The sequence below is a fragment of the Podarcis muralis genome, chromosome 8 (assembly GCF_964188315.1).
Source record: "Podarcis muralis chromosome 8, rPodMur119.hap1.1, whole genome shotgun sequence".
NCBI classification, from domain to species: Eukaryota; Metazoa; Chordata; class Lepidosauria; order Squamata; family Lacertidae; genus Podarcis; species Podarcis muralis.
Genome location: NC_135662.1, coordinates 37,656,447 through 37,684,290, shown reverse-complemented (window position 1 = coordinate 37,684,290; position 27,844 = coordinate 37,656,447). Strand labels below are relative to the sequence as shown.

Here is a 27,844-nt window from a genome sequence, read left to right as displayed (position 1 = left end):
ATCAAGGAAAGCCTACTGACCTCCCCAGGCACATCCCAGAAAACTATCATGACTCTGCTCCATCCACCCTTACAATATTAATTCTCAATATCCAGTTAAACACATACAGGATTTCTGTACCAACATAAAAACACTCAACACAATCTCATCCAACCACTACCAGCCCATAATCCCCAAGAATATCTATACAAGCCAACTTTTCATCAATCACTTACTACCACCACCTAGCAGTCAATGCATCAAACCCATTCTATTTCCACAACTGCCACACATACTCTCAAGCCACCCCAGCACTCCCAGTTGAATCCTCCACCCTAGCTGAAGGATTCCATTATCAAGCTTTTACCTGGTCATAGGTGTAGGTCCTATCCCAACACTCAGAAGATTTGTATTCCAACTCAGGAATCCTTCAAATGGGCACATGCAGCCACTAAAACCGAAAGAATAGTGCCCTTGCACCTTCCTAAAGCAGAACCCTTGGTTTGGTGTCATACCCTTTGGGGTTGCCTCTGCTGCAGTACCCCACCACTGCAACTCACTGTTTTATGGAAGTGCCGCTTATATCTCCATGGGTCCAATATTCACCACTGCCACCTCTGCTTGGTAGTTCTCTGGCAAGCGTTGCTATTTGGCAGATGGTCTCAATCAAGAAAGCAATGACGGTTATCAGGAGCTAGGGTGGTTAGGTGTTTAAACAAAATTAGGTTACTGAAACAAATCAGTAAGCATATTGGATACAGTTGACCTTTTTATTAAAGTAATTTATTTTCTTGTTTCACACTAATCTTTACTTGGTAATGGATCTGGACTTTAGTAGCAATCAGCCCAGCCACAGACTCCTTGAGTAACTGTGGGAAATCATTTAGCCTTCTGTAGGTTTGAGAATTAAAAGTATTTCTTCTCCACTCCAAGTCTCAGGATCAGAGCATGCTATAAGATCACAGTTTTTATTAATGATAACATTAAAAGGCAACTATCAAGCTATATGTATCTAATTACTATTAAACTTGCTTGTTTGCTTGCTCAAACAACAACAGTATCCTCTCTCAATGGATTGAAATGCATTTTCTATCTGTTTATGGGAAAGTTCTTATACTTCAGTCTATACATATTTCCAATGTTGACACTGAAAAAAATACACGATCCAACTGAACTGGCATTTTCAATAAGCATGCAATGCTGCATCTGCTCTTTAGATGCATGGTTCATAGTTTCTTAAAAGTCCCCTAGAGGAAAGCGATTAAACCTGCATCAGCTACACTCTCTTCCAACAAGCACAATCAGCTTTAACAATATCTGTTTGACTTGACAGAAAAGTTTTTAAAATTGTTTGTACTTAGTAATGTTACTATTACTATGACTAATCTATTCTGAACATGCAAATAATAGTTTTGTGCTAGTTAAGAATACTAAATGATTTGCTGTGTAACCTCAATCAAAAATGTTAGTTTTAGTATCAAAATATATACAACTATTTAATACCCAAAGCATATTTTAAACAATTATTTACACTCCAAATAATATTTAGAACATGATTTACCAGTTGTAAAGTTAACAACTGACATTTAATATTAAGTATAAAAATATTCCTACTCTTTTAGAACAAAAATGTTTTGTATGATTTTCTATCTATCTACACACACAAACACATATGAATGAGGTTCTCTTGGCTGAACAAATCTTGATCACCAGTACGTAACTAAAATATCTTTAAGAGCCTTATGATAACAGTAGCATAGTATATTCAGGATACGTTATATGCTATCATACAATACATATAACTTTATAACATATAATATATATCTCATACGCTAACATAACAAAACAAGTTTCTTTCACTTCTCAAAATGTAATTGCAGAACATTGCAGCCATCTCTCATTAAGGAAACACACTGAAGAAAGAAACAACTATTCAAGAACATATTTAAATGAGCTTGGACTATCCCTATTGCACTTGTCAAATGGAAAAATACATTTTGTAACACAGTACTTTATTAGTTACTTGACCAGCACTTTGCAAAATTAACATAGTAGCTACAAATAAGTAATTGCTTTTGTAATTAAAATCAGAGATCCATGCTTAAAATCTGCTTAAATGGCAGAAATTCAATGTAACCATAGTAATTTTGAGTTTGATGTTATTGTGGGAGGGACATTATCACAGTATTCAAGATTAAAGATATGTTAAAAATTAATGAATCCAGTTCACCTTGTCAACATATGAATCAGATCTTAGCTTTTATAAAAGTAGTATTTGTCCATTAAAAAAGCTGATAACTAATTCCCATTAAACACTTTCTAATCTGATTTCTAGGGATATTCTCCACAAAGCGACACTTTTGGCTCAACAAGTGCAAATAAGATTATAACAGCTTATGGCCAGACACTTTCTCCCCATGCTGAATTTCCTAATTTTTCTTTAAAAGTATATTTTTCTTAATTCTCTTTCTGTTTTCTTGTTAAGTTCTTAATACTTCATTTATTTAATGCAAGATGTATGAATTCCATTTTGAATATTATAGCTTAGTCTTAGAACACATTCAATTTAAAAAGAGCTGAATTAAGAAATTATGATGTCTTGCAAATAACCTGCTTCATTTTCTTCTTGGAAATTATACCAGTTATTACTATACTCACACATTTTAACATTTAATGGGATATAGATCTGGCAAGAGATATACATACATATGAAACATTCTGCTACTATGTACATTCTTTAATACAGCAAGTTCAGAGAATATATATTTAAACATACTGAGATAGGTAAAAAAACCTGTTTTTATAAACTAACTAATGTTAATATGACTGCATCATCTTTCCTACTTGTTGAATTCAGCTTACATATAAAAAATCCCAGCACTCACATTAACTTTGATAACAATTTTGAAGCAAATTAAAGCACAATCCATAGATTATATGAATTCTAACAATTGTTCTGATCAAAGAACATGGCACTTTCAACTGATATAAACACTTTTTGGAAACTGAATTCTTAGGTATGAGATTCCAAAAGTTATTTTTGCCAAGTCCTAAGACATACTGAAAAATATATATGCAAAGGATAGGTAGCTAGTATATAAGATGCCAATCAAACAATTATGTATAAAAACAAACATTAATATTTTAAAGGCTGACTTAGTGCTGGGTAAGACAGTGCACAGAATATTCTAATTGCTACTTATGCAATAGCAAATAAAATCTTTGCAATAGAAAAGAAAAATACTAAAATTTCCAATAAAGAAGCAACATATTCAGTCTACTGATTCTATTCACAAATCCATGACATTTCCAAATCAAGAACTGAACTACAATTATATATATGTTTTCTTCCTAATATATTATCTATTACTGAAATGTTTTACTTGTTTAATGCAGCAACCATCCATCATGTGTTAGATTTCAAACACATATTGTATGTCAGATCAGTACAAAATATTACGTTGTTCACATATTTGAATTATTTTACATTGTTCTGAGAGGCTTTCTAAATAGTTAGAAATTGGTTAAAGATGGTCAACAGCTCATTTGGACAGCTATTAAATCTTTCTACTAAAACAAATGAATGGTATCTGCAGATATTTGCTTTCAGAAGCATACCATCAACATATATTCAGATTTTCCTTTTAGTACTACAGTATAGTGAACCACAAAAGGGGTTTGAAGACTATACCCCAAAATGTAAGTTTCTTATAATCAAAGTAATGTTTCAGTATGCTTTTATGGTATATCATTAAGTGCATAAAATTGTCACTATTAGTGGCAGAGGATTTTACCACTACAAGGTGCTTTTCTAAGAGTACTCCAACTCCATAGCAAACTCTCAACATGAATAAATCAGCTGAATGCAATGAAGTGAGCAACTTCAAAGATATGTATTAACAGAGTAAAATTGTGGTGGTGAGTCACCATTTTGACAAAAAAAAATGCTTAATAAGAAGATGACAATTAATTACAATTATATTTATATACACCAACATTTAAAACTTACAATGAAAAGCTCAAAAACTACTTTAGACTTCAAAGGTTTTGCTTAAGGCAAGTAGTGTCACAAAGTAGTTTGGCCAATAAGATTCACTCAAGACACCTTGGAATCTGTCTGCAGAATCTATAGTATATAATAATGGATCTACATTATATGAATTATAAGAAATTCAACTAATTTCATAGAACATTGTTTTAACCAATCAACTAAAATTATATGCAAGTGCTCCATAGTTTTAACAAAATAGTTCTCAAAGATAAATACAGCTTTATCAGCATCCATAAATTCAATGTTTCAGGCTATTTTTCTACTAACAGTTACTTTTCTCAGTCTCCTTACTGTTAAATGTATTACTGGAATGAGTATTCAAACTTAAAGGCATTAAATTTGCATATGATGGAGAACTTTCATGACAGAGGAAGAAAGCAAAATTGTAATTTGTGCTTTCAGAAAAATGTATTTCTTCCACAATGCTTTTACCATGATACTTAATAATTGTACAGCAGATCTGTATATACATCTAAAGATCCAAATGCAAGTTTTGTACTTCTGTATATCTACAAAATAGCTTTAAAATTTAGATTAGGAAAAGCCACCAGACTTCATGTGTTCTGACTTCTGAGCTTAACAATTCATGCCACAAACTTATTGTTATGGTTAATGCCTGTGATAAAACATGCATGCTGTATCAAATGTATTTAGGATAAGAACTGACTACAAGCTAAATTTCTGCTTATTATGCTAGGTGCACTTATGAACCTAGTATCTTAACTGGTAGATGAAAATGATCTACAAACACTAGTAATTCATGTGACATTCTTAAACCATATGGCATGCATCAGCCATTTGCCAAGTTTGCTTTCAGATATTTTCTATTTTGATTTAAATGATAACGTTTATGCCAAAAATAGAGTTGTTTTCAATAAAAAATAAATGTGTATACAACTCCATGTTAACAGATCAATGTTCCCCTTATGAGCTGATTATTATTATTATTTATTAAACCTGTATACTGCCCTTCACCCAAAGATCACAGGTGATTCACAACATAAAAATACAAAATGAGAACACAAAATATAATAAAAACAAACCAATAACCCCCTCCCACAGACACATTATTATTACTATACAATTTGTATAAATCCATTCTCTAAGAATAAATGACGCAGTTTAATTTTGGGGACTGTGTCACTGGAAAACAAGGTGCTTTCACCTGAAGCCACAGGATTATCCAGGACAATAGTCCACTACATAATGCAATAAAGGTACAAGACATCTATGATAACAAATGATGAAATCTTATGTACACTGGATAATCAAGCCCCTCAACACAGTGAGACTTATATAAAAGTGAATAGAAACAGGTTACACATTGAGCAGAAAATTGATTTGGTATATAAAGAACAAAAGAAAGTATAACTGATGGAGTTTCTCTCAAGATTTGGTCCATCTCTTTGAGCAGAATACGTGCTAGCAAGAGTTTAATTTAGATTTAAATCAAGACAGTGAAAGAGCAAATCACTTGAAATGAAAATGTAATTGTGCATAAGAAACACAAGACCTGAGACAATAGATTTCCGAAATACCATTCTACTACCTAGCAGCATTTTAAACATTTAAGCCAAGTCTTTATAGATAACATTTCTTATCATGGAAGTCACACATTTATAAGTCAAAGATACAGCAACATCTATCATAGATGCTTTCTTGGAATCTGTTTCAATTAACAAAAATTTACTGTCTAACAAATAATAAAAGCACAACTATGTAAGATTTAACCTAAAATTAGAATGTATTTCAATAAAACCAAATCTAGAGACATTACACAAATCTGTAATAGCACAATTTATAACACTGCATGTATTCTAACCCCTTGAACATTGCAGGTTTGAAATTCAGATCCTTTGAACACTACTTGCAGGTTTGAAATATGAACAGGTTTGTATTTTAAATCAATGGAATGAAACAGAAGATATCCAAACAAGTTGTCAATGTCTGCAAAATGGCTTTAAAATTATACCATAAAGTCCACTATATGTCTTGTGTTCTTCCAGCGACTTGAAAACTAGCAGAACATTATTATAATTTAGGCTATCTCTACACACACCATTCTAAATCCAAGACACAACAATGGAATTAAAATTCAGCCACCATACCAAAATCTTGAGTTGCATCACAGATAATAAATGCTAGGTCCAAACAATATCCACCAATTTCTCCTACAAAAGGGGTAAGCCAATCACTGTTTACACCTCAACAGCCCCCTTGGATTTAATGCAATCCACCAGGATAAGTAGCCACTGGCTTGCCTTCAGAGTTTGATTTATGACTTTACACTTTAACAAATCCAAGCCAACTTTAGCCAGAACTTCTGCATAGGTGAGCATAGATAGAAGAAAAGAGGAGCTGTCTCTTTAAGATACCATGCTCTGTCCCTGATCCCACGTGGAAACCAACATCAGCAGCACTTTCGCGTTTAGTTCTATGTGATGCAAGTTGAGGCATCATTTTTTAATAAACATGAGAAAATTGCAGAATACATTCTTCCCCGGAATACAAAATTGGTGAAAAAGCATGCTAAAGTAAGCCCCGGTTCTCCTCCAAAAGTGTAGTCTCACTATGTGTATTTTTCATTTTTTTCTACGGCACGTTGCTTCCAGTCCATACTACTCTAACAGAAAGCACTTCACAGACAGTGGACACAAACACCGGGATCCATAGGCAACGAAAAGGTACTCCATGAATCGGAAATATTTGCTCTTTTGCATTGCATATCATAATTGGGTCGGGAGAAAAGCAATGCATAGGTATTACATTTCGCGCCACCTCCCCCCTTTCCCCCCACATGTGCCCCCCCAACAAACAAAGGGCACGAAAGCGAAGGTACAAAGTTGGCAAATGCAGCATTTATCTCCTGTGCAATCGCTCCTCGTTGCCCCAAAGTTGTGCAGCTCGTGCATTCCCACCTCCCACCACCATTCAAGGGAGAAAGGGGATTTTCACGTTCTCGCATTGTCGGGAACGAGCTGTAAAAGAGCTTTTGCCTTTCCAAAGCAGTCATCAACAACAAAAATAGGCATCAGTTTTAACTCCTTGCTCTCTGAGAGCTGAAACCCCGACGTGAGGGGACGCGGGGTTCAACCTGATCTCTTAGGGGAGAAATCGGGGGACGGAGACGATTTGGGGCATTTTTTAGGATTTTTTGGGGCTATTTTTTATTTTGTTATATGCCTCGGTTCTCCCTCCATTTTGGTTGTTTATGATACTGACAACAAGCTGTCCCTGCTCTCTCTCCAGATCTCTCCTGCTTCCAGTTAGAGAACCCCCCCCCCACCTCCCCAATACAACCCACCCTCCAAACGCCTTCCCCAAACTCCTCTCTCGTACCCACGCAAGAAGGGAAAGAAAAGCCTCCGCGGCCGGTCCAAGTCAGGCGGGAGGCAATCTCGTCTCTTGATGGGGTGGGGGGGAAAGGAGAGGAAAAAACTTTTGTCCAATAAAAAGCGGGAGGAGAAGGGCGCTGCACGCCCCAAAGCGACTCGGGAGCCCCCTAAAACTTTGGCCGCGGGGTCCCCGCCGCCCCGTCCCGAGAGTGCAACCCGCCCGCGACATTTCTGCGCAAAATGTGGCCGCTTTGGTGCTACGGCTGAATTTATATTAATTTTCTCTCATTTTTTGGGCACCGCGGGCTCTTAATGTCTTCCGCTCCCTCCTCGCTGCTGCTGCTACTGCTGCTGTCACTATATTCAAAGCACAAGCTCCGGGGCTTGGGGGGGGGGGGGAGAGATAGAGAAGGGAGAAACTCGGAGCGAGGAAAGCGGGCTGGGGGGGGCTGGGGGCTTCTCAAAAAAGTTTCTGCAAAACCGCCTCCCCGTTTGTATAACAAGAAACGAGGGGGAAGAAGAAGGGGGGGGGGTGCGATCCTCAGTGAGAACCTCACTGAAGGAGTTGGGGGGGGGCGGAGGACAGGAGAAACTCTAAGTCCGAAAGCTGAGGAAAGCGAGGCTTTCTTTCGAGGGGCTGCTCCTGGGGACCCCGCGAGAAGCGCGACGCAGCCCAGGAGTGCAGGGGAAGGAGATGGAGCCGCACAAACTTTCCCTCATCGCTGCCGCTCCGCTCTCCCCCCTTCTCCTCCTCCTCCCCCTTCAGAATTTAAATAACCCTAATATTTCCCTGCTGAACCCCGGCTCCTGACCCCCAAACCCGCAGCAGACTCACCGCGGGAGCCTCAGCATCCCCTCAGCGCCCTCTTCCCGCCTTTTACAGGGTTCTCCGATTTTTCTGTAATTTTTTCCCCATATTTCGGGCTGGACGCGGCGGGCCTGGAAATTGTTTGCTTTCCCCTCTTTCCAGCAGCCATTGTAGTGTATGCGCTGCGGTGCAGCTCAGCCTGCCGCACACGCCGCGCCCACACCGCCAGCCGCCCACACGCGCCGCGGGTTGGACACCTCCCCCTGTCACTCAGCTCTTTGGCCGCACCCTGGAGGCGGCCACTTTGGGGCTCGCGGCTCGCCCCGTTGGTAGGACGGGACGCCGCTCCGGGAAGGGAGAGGAGGAACCGCGCGCGCATTGGCCCGGCGGCGGCGGGCTCGGAGCTGTCTTTCAGAGAGCCTCGGCGAGAGCGATTGGGCGCCGGGCCTGTCAGTTTCGGCAGGGCTGCGGGGCAGTAACGGGGTAGGCTGCGCCGCTTATAAGGTGGCTGCCCAAGCCGCTGACGTCTTTCGAATTGGAAGCGAGTCCCGAGCCCGTGAGTCGGTTTCCCTCGCGGCGGCTGAGGTGAGTGTCGCCTCCCGAGGAACCGCCTGGTCGCCGGGCGCCCGGTCCGGCCTCGCCGTGGCAGCGCCAACCTCCCGCCCGCTCCCTCCGGCGCCTGGCTTCGTTGCCGGGCGTGCGAGGCGGGAACGGAGCGCTGCGGCAGGCTCGGCGGCGTCAGGCCCCGCGGCTCCACGCGGAGCAGCCCCCGAGAGCTGGCGCTCGGCTAGAGGCTTGTGGAGGGCGGGCCGGGGCGGCGGCTGCAGGCCCGTGCAAGGCGCCCGTGGGTGCGCCCAGGTGCGCCTCCTGAGGCTGCTCCGCCCCTCGCTGCCCTTTCTGTGGCTGGGCCAGGAAGCGCTTCCTTCTCCTTTTTGCCCTCGGTGGCTCCCGACATGGCAGCTGAAGTGGGTGCGCGGGGTGTAGGTGTGTAAGAGACACGCGGCATGTTGTAGCTCGCATCCCTTATATCTAGCTGTTGCTCCAGGGCTCGGGGTGGGTTGGGCGCTGCAGCATCCACACCCTCCAGCCCATCCGCCGGGTGAGACTGGAACTAAAGAGATAAGGGTGGGGGGCTTCGACGTCAAATCTAAAGCGGTTTGGCTCCCCCGCCCCGCCCCTTCATTCATTCATTCATTTTTCTTTTTGCACCATTCTTATGTTGCATCGACTCTTTTCTGTTCCAACTCTGGCATCTGTAGTGACTGCCTTGAGTTCTACTGTTTCAGTAAATGGTAGGGAAAGCAGCTTTGCTGGGCCTCCCTGAAAGCACTTGGTTGGAAAGGGACAGTATGTTAGACTGGAGGGGGGGATCCTCCAGACTGGCAGTCTTATTTTATATATATTATGCAGCATGCTGTTGACACAACAATAGTGCATTAAGGTAAAGGTAAAGGGACCCCTGACCATTAGGTCCAGTCGCAGACCTCGCTTTATTGGCTGAGGGAGCCGGCATACAGCTTCCGGGTCATGTGGCCGGCATGACTAAGTCGCTTCTGGTGAAACCAGAGCAGCTCATGCAAAGGCCGTGTACCTTCCCACCTGAGCGGTACCTATTTATCTACTTGCACTTTGATGTGCTTTCGAACTGCTAGGTTGACAGGAGCTGGGACCTTCTGATCGGCAAGCCCTAGGCTCTGTGGTTTAACCCACAGCACCACCCGCATCCTGGTAATAGGGCATTAGTGATAGCTTTATTCTGTGATGCTTCTCCAATGCTACTGTATTATTGTTGTCCAGAGGGGTTATTCTAGTGCAACAACAGCAACCCAAATTTTGAATAAATGTTTTAATTGTTAGTGTCTTGGATTTTATTGTGTTAATTCTTCTTCTTAGTGGGTTGTGAAAAGTGCTATTCTGAACAATTTTTTTGTAGGGTAGAGGGCCCTGTGAATGAGGTTAAGAACCAAGAGGGTGGTGTCCCAAAAAATTTGGGAACCACTGTTCTAGATGAACATCTAGGCTACTTAAGCCATCGGTACCTTGGGTTGTGTGTGGCCTTTCACTTTCAGGAAACAATTTGATTGGTGTTAAAGTGTGGCAAGTTCTTTTCTCCAACCTTCTATATAAGACAAACCTGTCAAAACCACATTGAGTTATTTTTTTTAATTGACATGGTTTTGTACTTAGCACATTATTTTTAGGCTTTCCCCCATCCTTATGAGAGACAGAGACCTTCATTGTACTCTAGAAGAACTTGGGACAGTTATCCAACAGTTGAAAAAGTTGCTTGTGAGAGAGAACTAGACAGATATCATCATTTCGATGCAATGATAAACTAGAGTTTCACACTCCAGGAATGAGCCTTTGCCAGCTTTGGACTTAAGCACACTCCCATCTGTTCTCTTCTCCATTGCAGCCACAAGGAAGAGATCAAAAGCATTTGCTTCCTGTCATAAACTAACCAAGATTTGTCAGTATGCACTGGGATACACTGGGATTCATTTTAACTTCAAATTGAGGCTTTACAATCCTGGCTTGTTTGGATTTGGATAGAACACAGTTAAAACTAGCTTCAGTTCTTTGTATGGATATAACAATGCACAACAGTTGAAAATGAAAGCAAATTCTTCTGAACTGGGTGAGATACAACTCTGAGGCTCATCAAGGTCTGTTTCCATAGCACAGAACTATGGTTTAGGCCCTTCATCCAAATAAGGGCAGGGTCATGTACCTTGCCCCTTCTGTGGGAAAACTGCAATTTATTGGGATTTGAAACTGGATTTCAAGTGCTAGTTTAAGAGCTGCCTTTTGAGGGATGCAGTTTTCAATTTAGAGGTGTGGTTGGCAGATGTTTTAGCTGAAAAGAGGAACTTGCTGAATGACTACTTTAGGGAGCTCGTATAGTAGAGGATCCACTCCTCATTCCTAAAGTGTGCCAAGAGGGATAGGACTATATGTAGTGTTTAGCCTCCATAGACAAGGTTATCCAGTTGAGGAAGCTGTTTAATCTTTTGTGATGACTGCACGAAAAAAAAAGCCTTGTGGGTTCCAAAGCTTTCATCTTTACTGATAATACTCTACTAATAATTATAATTAATGACTGCCACCTGAGAGAAGCAAAACATATTTAGGTGTTTCAAAACAAAAAAGACCTGAGGTGTAGAACAAATGTAAGAACAAATATATGTTGTCAGCACATTAGTATGAATGGCTGTGTTAAGAATTTAAATTAAAATGCTTAAGGAATTGTAAGAAGGTAGATTTGTTCCCATATATCTAGACTTGCATGCTTTTAAAAAATGAAACCAAAGCTTAGAAGGTGAACCAGGGTTAGAGAGCACCATTGATGGGAAAGTGGTTTACAAATTTAACAAATATTCAGATTAGCTGGTGACCAATGTATATATTTTAACCAAAAGTTTGGAATTGTACTCATCAGAATACAAGCCTCCTTGGATGTGTGACTTGGTCTAGTCATACTGGCCAAAAAAATAAATCTAAATTCTCTCTGCGACCGTACTGTTTCTTGGATGCCTTGCAGATGTTAGTAGTATCTTGCCAATATTATTTCTGGTAAGATTATAAAAGTAAGCAGGTTTTTAAAAGTGCTGTTCAGAGTGTTTTATGAAAGTGTATTTAGTTCTCTCATAAAGCATACCAAGTCATGTATTTTTAGATGATGCTGTGATAATGATGGGAAAATCTGAAGTGATGATGTATTGTAAAATATGCTGCTGGCACCTAGAATCTGAAGTATTCTTCCTTTTTTCTAAAACATGATTTTTATTAAATATTTTCCATAATACAATAAAATAGCAGCTACAAAAGATACAAATAGCACAAATAAAATACAGAGTCCTCTCTTCAAAGTAATTCTTAGCTCTTACCACTCACAGAAGCTCCTCCCAGCTCTTGTCTAGGATCTTTGCTTTCTCCTCCCAGCCTCTCGCTCTGAGAGACCAACATTTTTCTTATTTGAAGTATTCTTCCAGCTCTACTTTGAGGAATCATTTCTAGCCAAACTGAAGCCTACATGTTTCTAATTACAAATATCTACATTCCCTTCAAATAATAGTTTGATCTTACGTTAGTAATATGTTTGGAGCAGGGGTAAGGAGCCTATGACCCACCTGATGTTGCTGAACTACATTTTCAAATTTCACTGGTTTTCCACTGAATGCAGTAAAGAGAAATGTGAAATCTATGAGAAGTAAGAGGAATGAATCTTCTGTTATAGCAAAATCTTGCCACCTTATTGCAGGAGGGATATGGTTTGCACTCTCCCTGATTACATTTTTTAAGAATTTGAAAGCACTTTTCTTACATAAGTCCTAAAAGTATTGCTCATTCAGTACAGCACCACAGTCATAATTTTCATAAAGACATGGTTTGTAAAAACTTGTGTTGGGTCACATACCAGCTGCAAGGGGCCACCAAGTAAGGATATCATTCAGACCATGGCTTTAAGCTGGTTAACTTAACAAACCACAGTTCTAGCACAGTTACAGTTGTTGCTCCAACTCAAGAAGCTGTTAGACATTGAAGATTTGAATGAATTTATGAATGCTAAGCAGATGGAAAATGAAAGCAGACTGACAGCTTTAAACTATGGTTATGAATCTTAATCCTATAAATTCTAACAAGAAAGTAAAAATAGTGGATTTCCTATTGTACATTTGTAAGTGCAAGCCATGGTTAGCACAAAACATGTGATAACATATCTGCATTGAGCCAGGAGCAGCACTTTAATCTCTAGCCTTACTATTGTTAAATTATAAGAGATTTGCAGAAGTATGAATTGACTATGAAACAGTATTTTAAAACATTGATTTAAAGCATTAATTCAACTTACTGAAAGACAAAATAATTAATAATGGACTATTCAGTTCTGCTTTCTAATTTTTCAGTTTCAAACCATGGAAAAATGGGATTTTGCCCCAGTTTGAGAGTACCCTCATGACTCTACATAGAGGTGACTTGGCTGGAACTTGTATTTTCCTGCTCACCTTAGCAACCCATTTAGCTGCTAGCATTGGTCTGCATTAACACATAGGATGGCTTTTGGAAATTTGATCTCTGGATTAAATCTATAGTTTTGGTGGTGGTATATGAAGATAATATTCAAATGTTAAATTTTGGGGTGAGAACCTATGTGCTTCCCCCCACCTGCAAAAAAGTACTGCTGATAATATGCACCGCTCCTTGGAAAATGCCTTAAATCCTAATTAAGAGAGAGCCTGTTTTGCTTTTTAAAACCTCCTCCTTTCTTCTAGGTGTTATCTTTAAAGTACCACCACAAACCAATATCTTTATGCCTAGAAAACTGCAACGTCTTCGAGATCATGACATAAATCCCTGCCTTGTGGTAAGAATGTGAATTGTAGTAAACAGATTCTTTTTGTTAGTATTATTATGTAGTTTGACGCTTGCAAGTTATTTCAGTTGGCTATACACTATTAGGCATTTTAAAACATTGGAATAGTTTTTGTATTCTTGTAAAGTTCCATAAATAGAACCAATTTGTTGCCATCTGTCAAAAATGCAAATGTACACTAGGATGCCTTCTTAAGTACAAACTAGTACAGAATTGTTTGTCACTATAAATATTTTCCTTTTCATTAATAAGGTATTTAAAATTTGTTATCAAAAATACCAGCCAGCTGGAGAACAAAGGATACATACGTAAAGAATCAAGATTTTTTTTTTTGTTCAAGCCACACAGACAGTCTTGATATTTTTCTGTCTTGTAGTTTGAGGTACTGATTTCATCTGACAACACTGAATCATTAAATAGTTCACCAGAGAATAGGATTTATTGTATTTAACAAGTACATATGTCCTAATTGCACATTTTTGAGACAAGTCAAAGGGAGAAAGAAAGATAATCACATCTGTGGTCCTTAAAAAACCACACCCCAAACACCTATTAGTCCTAGGAAGGAACATAGTGATCCTTCATCATTCATTGCAAATGAGTGAAACAGAGCCATTTTTCTCCTACCCCACATTCTGTACTAACTTTTTTCTTTGTTTTGTACAGTCGTTTTCTACAAACTTTAATGTGAGGAATAGGATTCCATTAAATTATATAATCAGTTAGTTTTATGCATTCTTAGTATTATCTGGTCTGAAATACAGAATGATTTGATTTCTTGTGTGCCTGGTAGGCAGATTGGATGATCCCCTGGGTTAATAAGTTTTGGTGGTTGTTTTTTTAAAAAACAACCATCACTCTTGCATTTGCACATTAGTTGAAATGTATTTCTTGGCACAGATTGTTGGGGTTTTTTCCATTTGGGAAGTAACTTAGAGGCATCCTGACTGCTGTTAATGACCTTCATCTAGATGGCTGAGCACCAATTTATTTGAACTTAAAACTGCAAAGCAGTTGAGAGTCCTTTCTTCATAAGCTTCTCAATTTCAGGGTAATCCTAATGGGCATTTCTCTCTTAGGTACTCAGTGTAGCATGACTTGCTTTCTTCTAAATATGCTTAGGATTGCAGTTTTGAACCAATCTTCTGAGGAAGCAAAATGAGTACCACTTAGTTCGTACATACAGAATTTCAGCTTTGTTGTTCAGCAGCATTTCAACCAGTATGTGTGGCATTTAAAACATGTGGGAAGTTAATATTTGTCCCCTATTGGCTTTTTAAGTGTATCTTGTTTCATATTCAAGGAAGCAGATGCCTCTAGCAAATGTATGGATAAGAATAACTACAATAGAGATGCATGCACCCTGTACTTTTTAAAATACAAGAGCTGCAAAAAGTTTTGGGTAAGTAGGCTACTCACACTGTAATCAGAATGTTTGTGGTTATCCGTGGTATTTTTTATATCTGAACTTGCAAGATCGTGGAAATGGGTTTAGCACTTTAAAGCTGGCAATTTTAACGAGGCAAGGTATTTTAAACACAATTATGATGATGATACTCACATAAACCAATTTCTAGAATTTAGATGCAGACCCCAGTCCCAATAAGAGTGCAAGAGTTTTCGGGGGTTGCCTTACCCTAGGCCTGCAGGAGCATATGCTTTTGCAGCCAACTTGAGAAATAGATCAAAACTAGATAGCATTGACTTCATGTGAGACAGTGGACTCACAAAGTAGAGCTAGCCGGATGCTGTTATTCATTACAGCAACAACACTATTTCCATCTTTGCCCAGGTAATAGCTCCTCAAGCTGACATCCTTGCTAAAGCTGCTAGCACATCTCTAGCTCTTCCTTGGTGGTAAACTAAATGCTCATGTATGGCTAAAGAGGGAAAGTTAAGGCACAGTGCTCTCCAGGCAGTTCTAGGAAGTGCAAACAGTCCAGTTCAGATTTGTGCAAGAAATCATTTCAGGACCACGTTCCATTTCCAAACTGCTTGATCGTTGCTAGTGTGGATCATTAACAGTTCACTTGATTGAATTTCACTTTAGATATCTGATACCATTCTCCTTTAACCTGCTTCGCTTTGAATCAGTCTTTGCCATCTTAATGGGCATAGCTATGCAGGAAGTTCACGTCTATTTTGAGTTAGCATGACTTCTCCAACTTTAGACTAATTAAACGGAATATTTTTAGCAGAGAAAATGCTGCTTTTAAATTAGCAAATACATTGCATTTTATGCGCAAACTGGTTTTGGTAGGTTGTCCCCTTGTACCCTTGTATTGCAGCATAGTCAATTCTTGTAACCCAGTGTCTTGAAACAAGTAGGGGAAACTTGCCAATATATCAACTTTGAAGACAGCTAGACTTCCAGTTCTCTAAATATTTAAAATACTTATTTTGCTAATAATGAAGATAATTTAATTCACTGCCACACTGATTCTTTGTATTTCTAGAATGGGATCGTAATGCAGAGAAGAAAAGATGGAATCAAACCAGATATGCCTACAGCAGAAGAGAGAGAGAAGATCCTGGCATCAATTGGAAGAATACCGTACTGATTGTGCAGTGTTACAGTGGTGTTGTTCCAAGCAAGGCATTCTGAAAAGAATGTTGAAAAACACCTTTAGACTAGGTGGCTATTGTTGCCACCTTCTTAAACACCTTTGTACAATACCCTTCTGAATAATAATTTAGGGTATTGCCTCTATAAGCTGGTTTTTATTGAAACGAAAGCAGAAACCTGAAGCCTTGATGACTATTGGAAAGTAACTTACATGGCATGTAAGAGAAACGTTTAGTAATAAATCAGCCTTTTTAATGATGAAACTATGGTTTTTATTTTTTTATGCTATTAAAAAGCAAAAAGTTGAATCTCATAAGATTACAAAAAGTGGCAAATAAGAATTTAATTTGAAAGAAAAAGCATTGGTTATACCATATTAGGAGAAAGAGTGAATATTGTTCTGAAAGAAGGAGAACCACTTTTAGTTAGATTTGCTTTACATAATTGGGGGATTATCTGAATTGTCTATAGTAAATCAGTTTTGCAATTCTATCAATATTGCACATCCTAAAAAATGAAACACTTAATTGGTGTTATGCTATTATTCATTTCAATACTATATTCTCACCACAGTAACAGATCTAGTTACAACTTCAGTATCTCCTTTCACCAAAGATTGATTCAAATAATTCAGTAGTATAGCAACTGAGTCTTCTGATAAACTATCACAGAACTTCCTATAAACCAACTCTATTTCCCACCAATTATTACATCACAATTCTGGAATTGTGTAGAAGTTGAGGTACGATTCAGCATATCTCAAACTCTCATCAGTTTGCAAATTAAAACTAATTTTCAGCCTCTGTTGAGTTGGGAACCACTTGTGATGCATCTTTAGCATGTTTCCTATTGAGTTCATAGAATCATAGAATTGTAGAGTTGGAAGGAACCCCAGTTCCTTCAGGAATCTCAACTGAAGCATTCTTGATAGGTGCCATCCAACCTCTGCTAACAAATCTCCAAAGGAGAGTTCTTCTGAGGGAGCCCACTGTCAAGCAGCTCTAGTGGTCAGAAAGTTTTTTCCTAATGTCTAATTGGAATCTCTTTTCTTGTAACTTGAAGTCCTATGTTCAAATTTCATTTTGTTTGGACCCAGTTCTCCAGTTTGTTAAGCAGTTAAGGTCATTTTGATTCCCAATTCTGTCTTCTGCCGCATTAAGCCACCCCTCCCAGTTTGCTGTCATCTGAAAATTTGATGAGCATCTCCTCAGTTCCTTCACCCTAGTTGTTTATAAAAATGTTGAACAACAGCTGGCCCATAACAGAACCCTGCAGCACCCCACTTGTCACTTTTTTCCAGGAGGAACCATGGACTTTGTCAAGAGCCTTACTGAAATCAAGATACACTACATCCACAGCATTCCCCTGATCTACCAAGCTTATAACTCTTATCAAAAAAAGAAAAAGGATTTATCTCGCATGGCTTGTTTTCGAGAAACCACAGCATCCTTATCTAAGTGCTCACAGATCTGTTCTAGAACCTTTTCTGGTATTTATGTCAAGCGGACCGGTCAGTAGTTAGTTGTAAAAAAGTGGCATGTGGAAGCGCCTCACAAGATAAACACAGTACCAACAGCTGCAGTCTTAGCACTGATACAGCATGTTGCTTAATCAACTAAGTTCAGGCTTAAAGCCAGAGCATATTTTCATTTGACATTACATAATATTATTCCAAAGTTACTGTACTAGTCACAGCTGGCAAAACTGAACAACAGTGGCTAAACTGTGACCCTGTAAATATGGAACTACAACTCTCATTGACCCTGACAGTTGGCTAGGGTTGATTATAGTTGTAGTTCAACAATATCTGGAGGGCTGGAGGTTAGCCATTCGGACTCTAAACAGTGCAGAAACCAGAATGTTATGAAGTTACTGCAACACATTGTAAGAAAACAAAGAGACATTTTCAGCTGCCAAAGACTGAACTGACACAATCTTTGGAGTGCAACATTGCAACAAGTTCAAAGAAAACCTGATACAACATGGCCTAGCTACTTCTACACTTTTACAATCCCTAATATGCCTACTTTTGCCTGCCCGTACATGTTGCATCCTACTTCTGTTTCTGTTCAGCTGCTAGCTTTATTTTTCATTTCATTTCTCTATTGCTTTATTTTGGGGGGGGGGGGGCGGAATCTCAAAAGTGGTTTACAACCTACATTAAAATATTAAATACAACAATCAAGAATAAAACATCACTAAAATCAAGTATACATTCCAAGCGACATCATGAACAGGAAACTAAGATATTATCTTAAACGATTTCAAAGTATTACAAAGGAGGTCAACTATAGAATGCGCATTTAATGCAGCAAAGTGAACAAAAAATATATCTTAAACATTTCAAAAAGAACATTACTAAAGGAAGTCAAATATAAAATGCACATTTAAAACAGCACATTTAAATTAGCAATAAAATAAAAACATATAATGCTGCAAATAATGCCAGTAGTGGGTGGTGGCAGTGGAAGCTCTGGTTGGGTCCCTACTGAAAGAGAGGCAAGGTGTTCTCTGGCCTATTCAGCTGCTTCTGCTTTTGTAGCTGAAATAGCTGAAGTCAATCGGGGCCCCACTTTCGTATGCTGGGGGGAAAAGGCCTTGTAACAATGGGGAAACGTAACCTGGAGGTCCAATGTATGAGGGTAATTAGGAAAGGAAGAATCCAGTGTGTTAGACCTAATATGTCAGAGTAGTAAATCTCCCTTCAGGGAATGTTGTGAGTTCCAAATTCCTCCATAGGTGACTTACTCATAAATAGTCTGGTTTCCTTCTAGTGTTCCTTTAGCAGCTAAGCATGATTTGATTTGAGTGCCTTTATTTCTTGAATGCTTGTTAATTGATGTAGTCTACAGCAATGGGCACAGATTTCATACAATGCTTTTGTGAAAAAATAAACTATTTCCTCTGAAACATCAGCTGAGATAATAATTTGTTGCTTGTGAGCAGTGGAACATATAGAAAGCAAAGGATTACATTAGGAATCAGCAGATTTATGAGACTTATTAGTCATTTGTTGCACAGAGGTCTTCAAGCAACTTACAACGTATTTAAAAAAGCACATTGTTTGTACGCGTATTATACAAATATATGAATATTTATATATCACATACAAAAACAGGTGCAAGTCATAAAAATATATTACACCCTCCATAACAGCCTCAGGAAGCTTTGGAGCACACAAACAGCAAAAACATCTTAGTCCATCCAAAGCTTAGGAAGAAAGGTAAGTTTTTACCGGATGCCAAAAATAAATTTGTGAAGGCAGCAGGTGGAGAGCGTTTCACACATGGGAGCCATAATGGAAAATACCCTTGTCATCAACCTCTGTGTCTCCTTCAAATAAGGAACCTGAAAAACGTATGTACTGTGGGTGGTACATTTCCACTGAGGCTTTTTGCCTTCATTCTTGGGATGAACTGCTGCATTTTCTAACTTTGCTGGGAATCATTAGTGCAGTGGTGTGACTAGTCAGCTCTGGCAGTGTGTAGGCTGTTTGCTGACCGCTGTGACTGGTTGCATTTTTTAAAATCGTGTTTAATTAGCCTTCCTCCAGATTTATCAGCCACTCTTTGTGCCAGAAGCCACCACCCATCAGAAAACATTTACCTGTAACTGAGCACCCAGGGGTTCTGTTTCTTAATTATTCAGTAGGCTGGTCCATGTTTTGCTTTTTCTTAAGCCTGCTTGACCTTGCTCATGTCTGCAGGAGCAATTCTCTTTAGCCTTGGCTAGATCCCATCTGCTTGCTTCCCGTATAACCTTGCCCCTTAGCAATATTTTTTCTATGGTTAGCCAGGAGCCCTCCATCTATTTCTATCTCTATCATACAAACTTAAGTGTGAATCTATAGGTAAATTCAGCAATATATGTTTGAGTAGCCTGGTTATTGTTACAACTGATTACCTTGTAGCAACTAACCAACTTGCTATTCTTTATCATTGCAATTGGCACACCAAGCTGCTAATACATTTTACTCACTGTCTCCCATTTGGGCAAGAAATTTAGACTAAATAATATTTATGGAGAAATTTATTGACTTTTCTAATTCCTCCAAGTATGCAATAATATTTTGACTTTGGTAAACTGGTACGGACAATAGTAGCTGCTTTGTGCGGTGAAATGGAACATAACCAGAACTGCTTCCATGAGCACACAAGAAACAAACAAGTTCATATATGAACTGAGAAAACTGGAAGCCTGGGAGGCACTGAGCAAACAATAAAGAGCAAAGTCGTGGTCCTCATGTTAATTAGGCAACACACGATAGAAAACCTCAATAGGAGTCAAACTCTGTAGCATTATCGGATGGCTGGAAGGCATATAACACTCTCGCCTCAAATATTGCTTCTTCACATGGTGGTCTGCCATTTCCCTCTAGTTTCAGGATCCTCCCCTGTATGATTAAAGTTAGTATTCTCCAACACACACACACGAGAGGGAGAGAGAAAGTATAGGCCCGTGAAGGGGGAAAATACTGAGTGGGGAATTTATATAAAATATAGCAGTGATATAGAATATAAAATCACAATATTAAAATAGTTAACACAAATTACAATTGGAAGAATAGTGTGGGATAAAGGGTACTCATGCTATATGCACCTCTCAGGGGAAGGGATTCCACAGAAAAAGACATGTCCCAGGCCACCATTCCCTGTACAGTGGTACCTCGGGTTAGGTACTTAATTCGTTCCGGAGGTCCGCACTTAACCTGAAACTGTTCTTAACCTGAAACACCACTTTAGCTAATAGGGCCATCTGCTGCTCCCGCAATGCTGGAGCACAATTTCTGTTCTCATCCTGAAGCAAAGTTCTTAACCTGAAGCACTATTTCTGGGTTAGCAGAGTCTGTAACCTGAAGCGTATGTAACCTGAGGTACCACTGTACTTCTGATTATACTGGAACTACCAAAAGGTGCCCTCTCTGTTTATCTTAACAGCTGAAAGGGCATGTAGGTTTCAGCTGTTTGTGGCCTGTTTATGGCTTTAAACACCAACAGGAGCACCTTTAATTGGATAGGTTAACAGGTTATTTGAGTCCTAAATGGAACCCTGGCCAGCAACCTGAACACTGCATTTTGGAATGGTTTAAGTTTCAGTAGCCTTCAAGGGCAGTCCCATACAGAGCGCAAGGCATTCTGGATGTTGCATGGAATACAGTGGCCAAGCCATCTCTGTGTAATAGGGTCTGAAGCTGGAAACAGGCACTCCAAAGCCACCAAGGCCAACATTGGCTCCAGGAATATACCCATGACAGACTTTTTTCTTGCAGAGGAGTGCAAGGCTGTTCAGAACAGCCTCTCTACTCACTTATCAGACAAACAAAAATGTCACAAAATGGTATTTTCTTTAACATCTTGCCTGATGGGGGAATTCTGCAAAACTCAAAAGCTTGTTCACTATTTCATGACATTTTAGTTGGTCTTAATAAAGATATTTCCTTAATATGGCTTATAATTGTCACTTTCTGAATCCAGAATTCCAAAGAGAACTCAGGATTAAGCTAGTTTTTCATAAGTGCAGATACTAGAATTGCCTGCTAAACCTAACAGATGAATTCATATTGTGTCTTAAGTAAACGTATAATGTATCTTTCTGCTGCCTTACTGGTGTTTTTGATGACATTTTACGTATACTTATAGACTGTTGTTGATATGTTGTAAGCTGCCTTAATATGTTTTATGAAAAGCAGATTGTGAATTTTCAAATAAATAAATTTTAGTATACCTGTAGCAACATTTTATCTCTGAAACCTGCCCCCCCCCCCCAAGTTGAGTTTCTGTGGTGAAATCATTTTCTCTCAAATGATTGGGTATGACTTTTCTATCTTACTGAAGTTGGGAGCTCCTCACAATTAGCAAGCGCCATAAATAAAATATGTATTATAGAGTGAGAAGTGGATACTGTGGAATGCAAAGTTCAACAGTGGACTTCTGAAAATATATACATTCTTCTGGTTCTTCCATCATTTCCTGGTTACTGAAGCTGGAACAAAGCATCCTTTTGTTGCCAATCACATGGTTCTCATTAGGAGGGAGCTTTGATTTTTGTTCTCCAAAAAGCAGAAGCATGCATTTAGTAAATTGGAGGTATTTGAAAACTTTACCTCCTGTCTAAGGTGCTGTTGGTAACCTCCGGAGAGGAGGCAAAACAAGCAAATTTTCCTGCAATGAAATAAGTTCAGTTTACGGTCTTCCGCTTTTGGAAGAACTGTACCTTAATAAAATGCTGTATAAAGTGTATAAAGTGTCACTACTTGTCTGTATCATTCATATGGTTTCTGTACTGTTGCCTCAGATTTTGCCTCTGTAAAGCAAGTGGTTGAATGATTGCACTTCTAGAGTTGATGAATTGTTTTCTTTCTTTTCTTTTCAAAATATGCAAAGATCTGAAAGATAAAAGGCTGATGGAACACAGTTCTAAATTTAAGTGGAAGCAAAACTGTTGTTTTTATTCCTGTACCTTTTACCAGTTAACCCAATTTAGACAATTATCACATCAATGAAAGTATTCCCACTATGGATTTCTGTGCAGGAAAGTGATTTATTTGCTAAACTTACATATCCAGTGACTACTAAAATCACAGAGGTAAGCCTGGGAGGGGTAAGGTGGCAACTCTTGCCGCTACTCTAATTTTTATTTAAACCTAGAACTACCTTCTACTCCTAGAACCAGATGGGAATAGATTGTTGCAAAGATAAGTAAGCATTACCTCGTGTCCTTCAGCTTTTAGATTGGTTTCCGGGTGAACATATGTGGCTTGGCGCTTTCGTTAATCCTTTCTGTTTTTAAAAGCAAACCTTGAGGTTCATGGAAATTTTTTATCTGTGTTTCTCAGGGCTGAATGAGGGATGGCAGAGTTGCACGAGCATAAATATTCAGTAATTAGAATTTAAGAAAAGGTTTTGTGAAGAGAGAGATATATTGGGAGCTTTTCACATAGCATCATGGGAACAGATGTTTTATCTAGACAATGATAGTTGGGCACAGAATGTTGGGCTATATGGAACTTGGGCTGAAAAGTGATTCTTAGTTTTCAGAAAGTACTGTATAACATTTTATTTTACAGCAATAACACAAAAGCAGACTGAAACTGCTCTATATAGCCAAGCTTGGTTTCAGTAATAAATCAGACAAGACTGAGATAAGGTTAGTCTGCAGCTCCTACAAGTGTGAGTCAAAATCACAATGTTGCTTTCATCTATTCAGAGTCCCCCCCCACCAAACATAACCAGGAGTTAGAAAGGTAAACAGAAATTGGACACTGGAACGCGTGCAACTAAGTGTGTGTACCATGTGGAATTTCCAATGCTGAATTAGATGACCTGAGAGGGCTTTATGACGTTTGGTCAAATATTCTCCCCTCTCCATCTATATGTGAGTCTCTGCATTTGTGAAGCATTCCATATTTTTAGCCCAGAGATGGAAAGAAGAAAGAGTCCTTTACCAGAGAGGAATGATGGACTACAGTATGCTGAAATGGCAAAATTGACTGGAAAGCTCAGGAACCAAGAGGACAAAAACTTTTTAAAAAATGGGAAAAAATATAATTTATTTAAGAGACCACTGCAAGCAGATGAAAACATTAGCATGATTTTAATCTCACTTGTAACAAATATTATGGACAATATGGATTGATATAAAACATAGACTATGGAATAATATGCAGTTGTAAATGTTGACAAAAGGACCCATGGAGGGGATGGGGGGAAGTCTCAAGATTCAGAGTGATTTCTATATATGGATATATTAAAAAAAATGAGAGTCTCTGCATCTTGGGTGTGTTATTTAACATGCATGCTTTGCGTTCATGCAAGCATTTGGTTTGTATACTCTATGTAAATGAGGCAGAGCACTAAAGATTTTTTGTTCATCATGTTTAAGAACCTGGGAATTATTCAAGTAATTTCTAAACTATAAAAGCTCTGAAAAACTGAAAATGTGATAAAATATTTTTATAGAAAGGTTTCAATTATGACTACTGTCAGAATGGGATAGTCACCATGGGCCAAAGAACATAGTATAAGTAGATTTCTTGAATATATGAATCAATGGAAAACAGTAGTCATGATGCATTTTAGTACAGTGGTACCTCTGTTTATGAACTTAATCCGTTCCGGAAGTCCGCTCTTAAACTGAAACTGTTCTTAAACTGAGGCGTGCTTTCCCTAATGAGGTCTTCCACCACCGGTGCCCTTCCACCATTTGGCTTCCATTCGTAGGTAAAGTTCGCTAACCGGAACACTACTTCCGGTTTTGTTTCTTGGTTCTGTTCTTAAACCAAGGTACCACTTGTACCTTGTACAGTGGTACCTCGAGTTACAGACGCTTCACGTTACAGACACTTCAGGTTACAGACTCTGCTAACCCAGAAATAGTACCTTGGGTTAAGAACTTTGCTTCAGGATGAGAACAGATATCATGTGGCGGCAGCAGGAGGTCCCATTAGCTAAAGTGGTACCTCAGGTTAAGAACAGTTTCAGGTTAAGAATGGACCTCCAGAACAAATTAAGTTCTTAACCCGAGGTACCACTGTACAGGTTTTCCTAAGATGCACATTGTTCTATGCAATTCATCCAAATATGCAAATAGTTGCAAAGCATTCCCCCCCAATATATTGTGGGGTTTTTTTGTATTGTACTTTCTCTAATATATGCATTTATATACGCACTTATATGCATTTTTGTACACATTACACATTACTTGGCTGGAGAACTGCATTGCAAAATTCAGAGAAGTGTGAATTTCAAAGGGTGGCTTTGGTTTCAGAAATGCTTTGAAATGCAACCTGAATAAAAATTTCCCTTCCTGCGATGGAAGCTCATGTGTCACACCAGTATAGAGTGGCTTTGGACCCAGGACATGCAAGTATGCAGGAAGCGCACTTGCCTTTTTTGGGTATTTGTAATATCTGATTTGAAACTTGAAGTTTAAAGTGTAAGCTTTTTCCACCTTTTGGAGCTTGTAAATCTTGTATATGTTCCATGCGAAACCTCTAGAGGGCTCTGGCTTACCTGAGCGATCATAACACAGCACCACTGTGCACCCATCCCAGTTTTACCACCAGTGTTAAGTATGGATTCTGGCAACAGACACTGACGCAGCTCCGAGGAAACTGGCCGCTTGGCAGGCAGACATGTTGCTTGCTTAGAAGGACGGAGCGACTTATTTAGGAAAGCAAACTGGTGCCCTCTAGAGGCTTGTCTTAAAACGTCCAAAACACTTCTCCACAGAGAAAGATGAGCTGTACAAGTTCTGCATCGCATGTCAAAGAGAACAAGCCTACGAGCCAGACTGGCACCATCACCTCAATCTTGACAAAATGTGAAGCAGCCTGTATTCCAAATAAGCCTCTCATTGAATTCAATCAGCCTTTGCCAACCTGGTGTCTTTTGAACTACCGGTATTTGTTTAGGGGAAAAGCACCCTATAAACCACTGCATAAAAGAAAAAGCAGTGTACCAAAAATAATGATCAGCAATGCATAGCTAAGACCAGCAAGATATAAATAACAAGTATACATGACTAAATAATATATACACTTGCGGGGGGGGGGGGGTTTAGCAGAAGTCTAAAACAGTGGGACTGGGGAACCTGCAGCTCATAGAACAAATTTGTCCCATCAGGGCTTCCCCATGAGGCCATTTCCCCCAAACCCCACATAGGGGGTAAAGGGGACCCCTGACCATTAGGTCCAGTCGTGACCAACTCTGGGGTTGTGGCACTCATCTCGCTTTATTGGCCGAGGGAGCTGGTCATGTGGCCAGCATGACTAAGCTGCTTCTGGCGAACAAGAGCAGCACACGGAAACGCCGTTTACCTTCCCGCTGGAGTGGTACCTATTTATCTACTTGCAGTGGTGTGCTTTCGAACTGCTAGGTTTCGCAGGAGCTGGGACTGAGCAACGGGAGCTCATCCCATTGCAGGGATTTGAACCGCTGACCTTCTGATCGGCAAGCCCAAGAGGCTCAGTGGTTTAGATCACAGCACCACCCACATCCTATACCTGGCATTATATGTGGCATCAGGTGTGGAGCAAGGGGAGATGCAGCTGCTAATCCTTGCAGAAAGCAGGAGTGAACCCTCTGTACACTAGCTGATGTGCTTTGTGATCAGAAAGGGGGTTTGCATTAAATCCCTTGCTAAAGTGAAGGTGTTCCCTCTATTTTAGCAGGTGTTTCAACTGCTCCTCCAAGAACCACGCATGCCCACACTGTCTGCCTTCTGCCAGGAAGAGGTTTTCCTTGAAACCGCCATTAACATGGAAGAAGAAATGCCGGTTTTAGTGGTGGTTTCTGTAAAAACTGCTCCACGCTCTTGGAGAAAACCCCCTGTTAGAAAACAGGCTTGTGTTTTCCCACTCCTTGGTTGATGGTGGGAGAGCCAAGCCTGCTTTCTGATGGATGGTGAGCCTTGCTGTGTGTGAGGTGCTTTGAAGTCTTGACTTTGAGACTTCAAAGCACCAAAACATCTGACACTATTGTGACATCAAGTGATTGGCTGGAGGGCGCCCCTACCCACCTATCAAATGGGGCCTTCAAATCCAATCCTACTAAGAATCTGGCCCATGGAGCCAAAAAGGTCCCAGCAGTGCAGTATGGATGCCTGCCTAATATTGAAAGACAAGGATTTCCAAAGCGTAGGTGATACTACAATTCTCACCATCTCCCGGCCAGCATGGCAGCATACCAACCAGCTTGGCAAAGGCTGGCTTAAATCTTCATGAATTTAGGGAGCAAATCCTCAGTTCCCACACAGCCTGGCAGGGCTACCACCCCATTTGCAGCCCTGCCACACACAGCAGCCTGGAGTTTGTGCAGCAGTTGAGTCTCATGGCATCAAACGATGGCAGTAGGGCTAAGTTGGGATTCAATGGGTCCTAGGCTGGCTCAGCCCCATCACGAACCTTCCTGGCAATGGGACTTCCACCCCTGCACATTTGGTGGGTGGAAGGGGAATCTACCGCAGAAATGGAGTGATGGACATAGCTTGACAGACAGCAGACATTGGGGAAAAAAACACACACACACAGAGCGCACAAAGAGGGCCAGGATTGCTCTGCTAGATGATTCATAGCTGAAGCAAACATATCACAAAGCACAACTTGCCACACATGTTCAAGACAAGTAAATACGCAATGTTCATGTGCAAGTCTAGCGTCAAACAAGATCTGGGGCCACCTGATACTAAGAAGTAACTCAAATGTATCTCCTTGCTAACTGTCTGGGATTGATCGGAAAGATAACTTTCCTAGTTTCATTGTTTTTTGGAGTAGTGTCTTTCGGTGAACTGTTTTAGATAAAAATAGAAAACACTGTTCAAAAGACGGTTTTGCTACAGCACCGTCTGCTAAACATTTAGCCCTGTCTTCAGATATTACCATATCAAGATGAAGAGACCAGCTTTTATATAAAACACAAACCAGACTTCCCCACAATGAAAATAAAGAAGCAACTCCTATTTTGGAAGTAAATCTCTGTAACTAATATGTGGCAAACAGGGGCGGGAGGGTGGAGGCTGAAAGATTCGCACAGTCTCTGGATAAATATAAAACAAATGTATACATCAGACAGCACATATGATAATACGGGGCGCCATGTGGTGCTTGTTTCTCAGTGGGAAGCCATACTTGCGCATTGGCACACAACATGGATCTAGGGATCTTTCTCTCTGCTTTAACACATCAACAGTCATAAGAAACAGCCTGATAAAATTTCCTAACTCCCCTGTCAAG

The 27,844-nt window shown here is 39.8% G+C and overlaps 2 protein-coding genes across 23 annotated transcripts in view; one reads left to right on the top strand and one right to left on the bottom strand.

The window, feature by feature from the left end:
* PLAG1 (PLAG1 zinc finger) overlaps nt 1–8,412 on the bottom strand; it is a 35,942-nt gene extending 27,530 nt beyond the window's left edge. For 14 of the 22 annotated variants that reach the window (XM_077932989.1, XM_028736917.2, XM_028736915.2 and 11 more), the window contains exons 1-2: nt 8,201–8,412; nt 540–673 (exon numbers count right to left, since the gene is read on the bottom strand). The gene's annotated coding sequence lies outside the window, so the exon portion shown is untranslated. The remainder of the gene's footprint in view (nt 1–539; nt 674–8,200) is intronic. The other 8 variants (XM_028736912.2, XM_028736910.2, XM_028736921.2 and 5 more) reach the window with 2 other exon arrangements.
* A 184-nt stretch (nt 8,413–8,596) lies between these two features.
* CHCHD7 (coiled-coil-helix-coiled-coil-helix domain containing 7) lies at nt 8,597–16,376 on the top strand. Its single transcript, XM_028736926.2, has 4 exons — nt 8,597–8,758; nt 13,447–13,538; nt 14,851–14,949; nt 16,004–16,376. The coding sequence occupies exons 2-4, from the start codon at nt 13,485–13,487 to the stop codon at nt 16,106–16,108; spliced, it is 258 nt and encodes an 85-aa protein (XP_028592759.1). The 5' UTR covers nt 8,597–8,758; nt 13,447–13,484; the 3' UTR covers nt 16,109–16,376.
* Nucleotides 16,377–27,844: the final 11,468 nt, after the last annotated feature.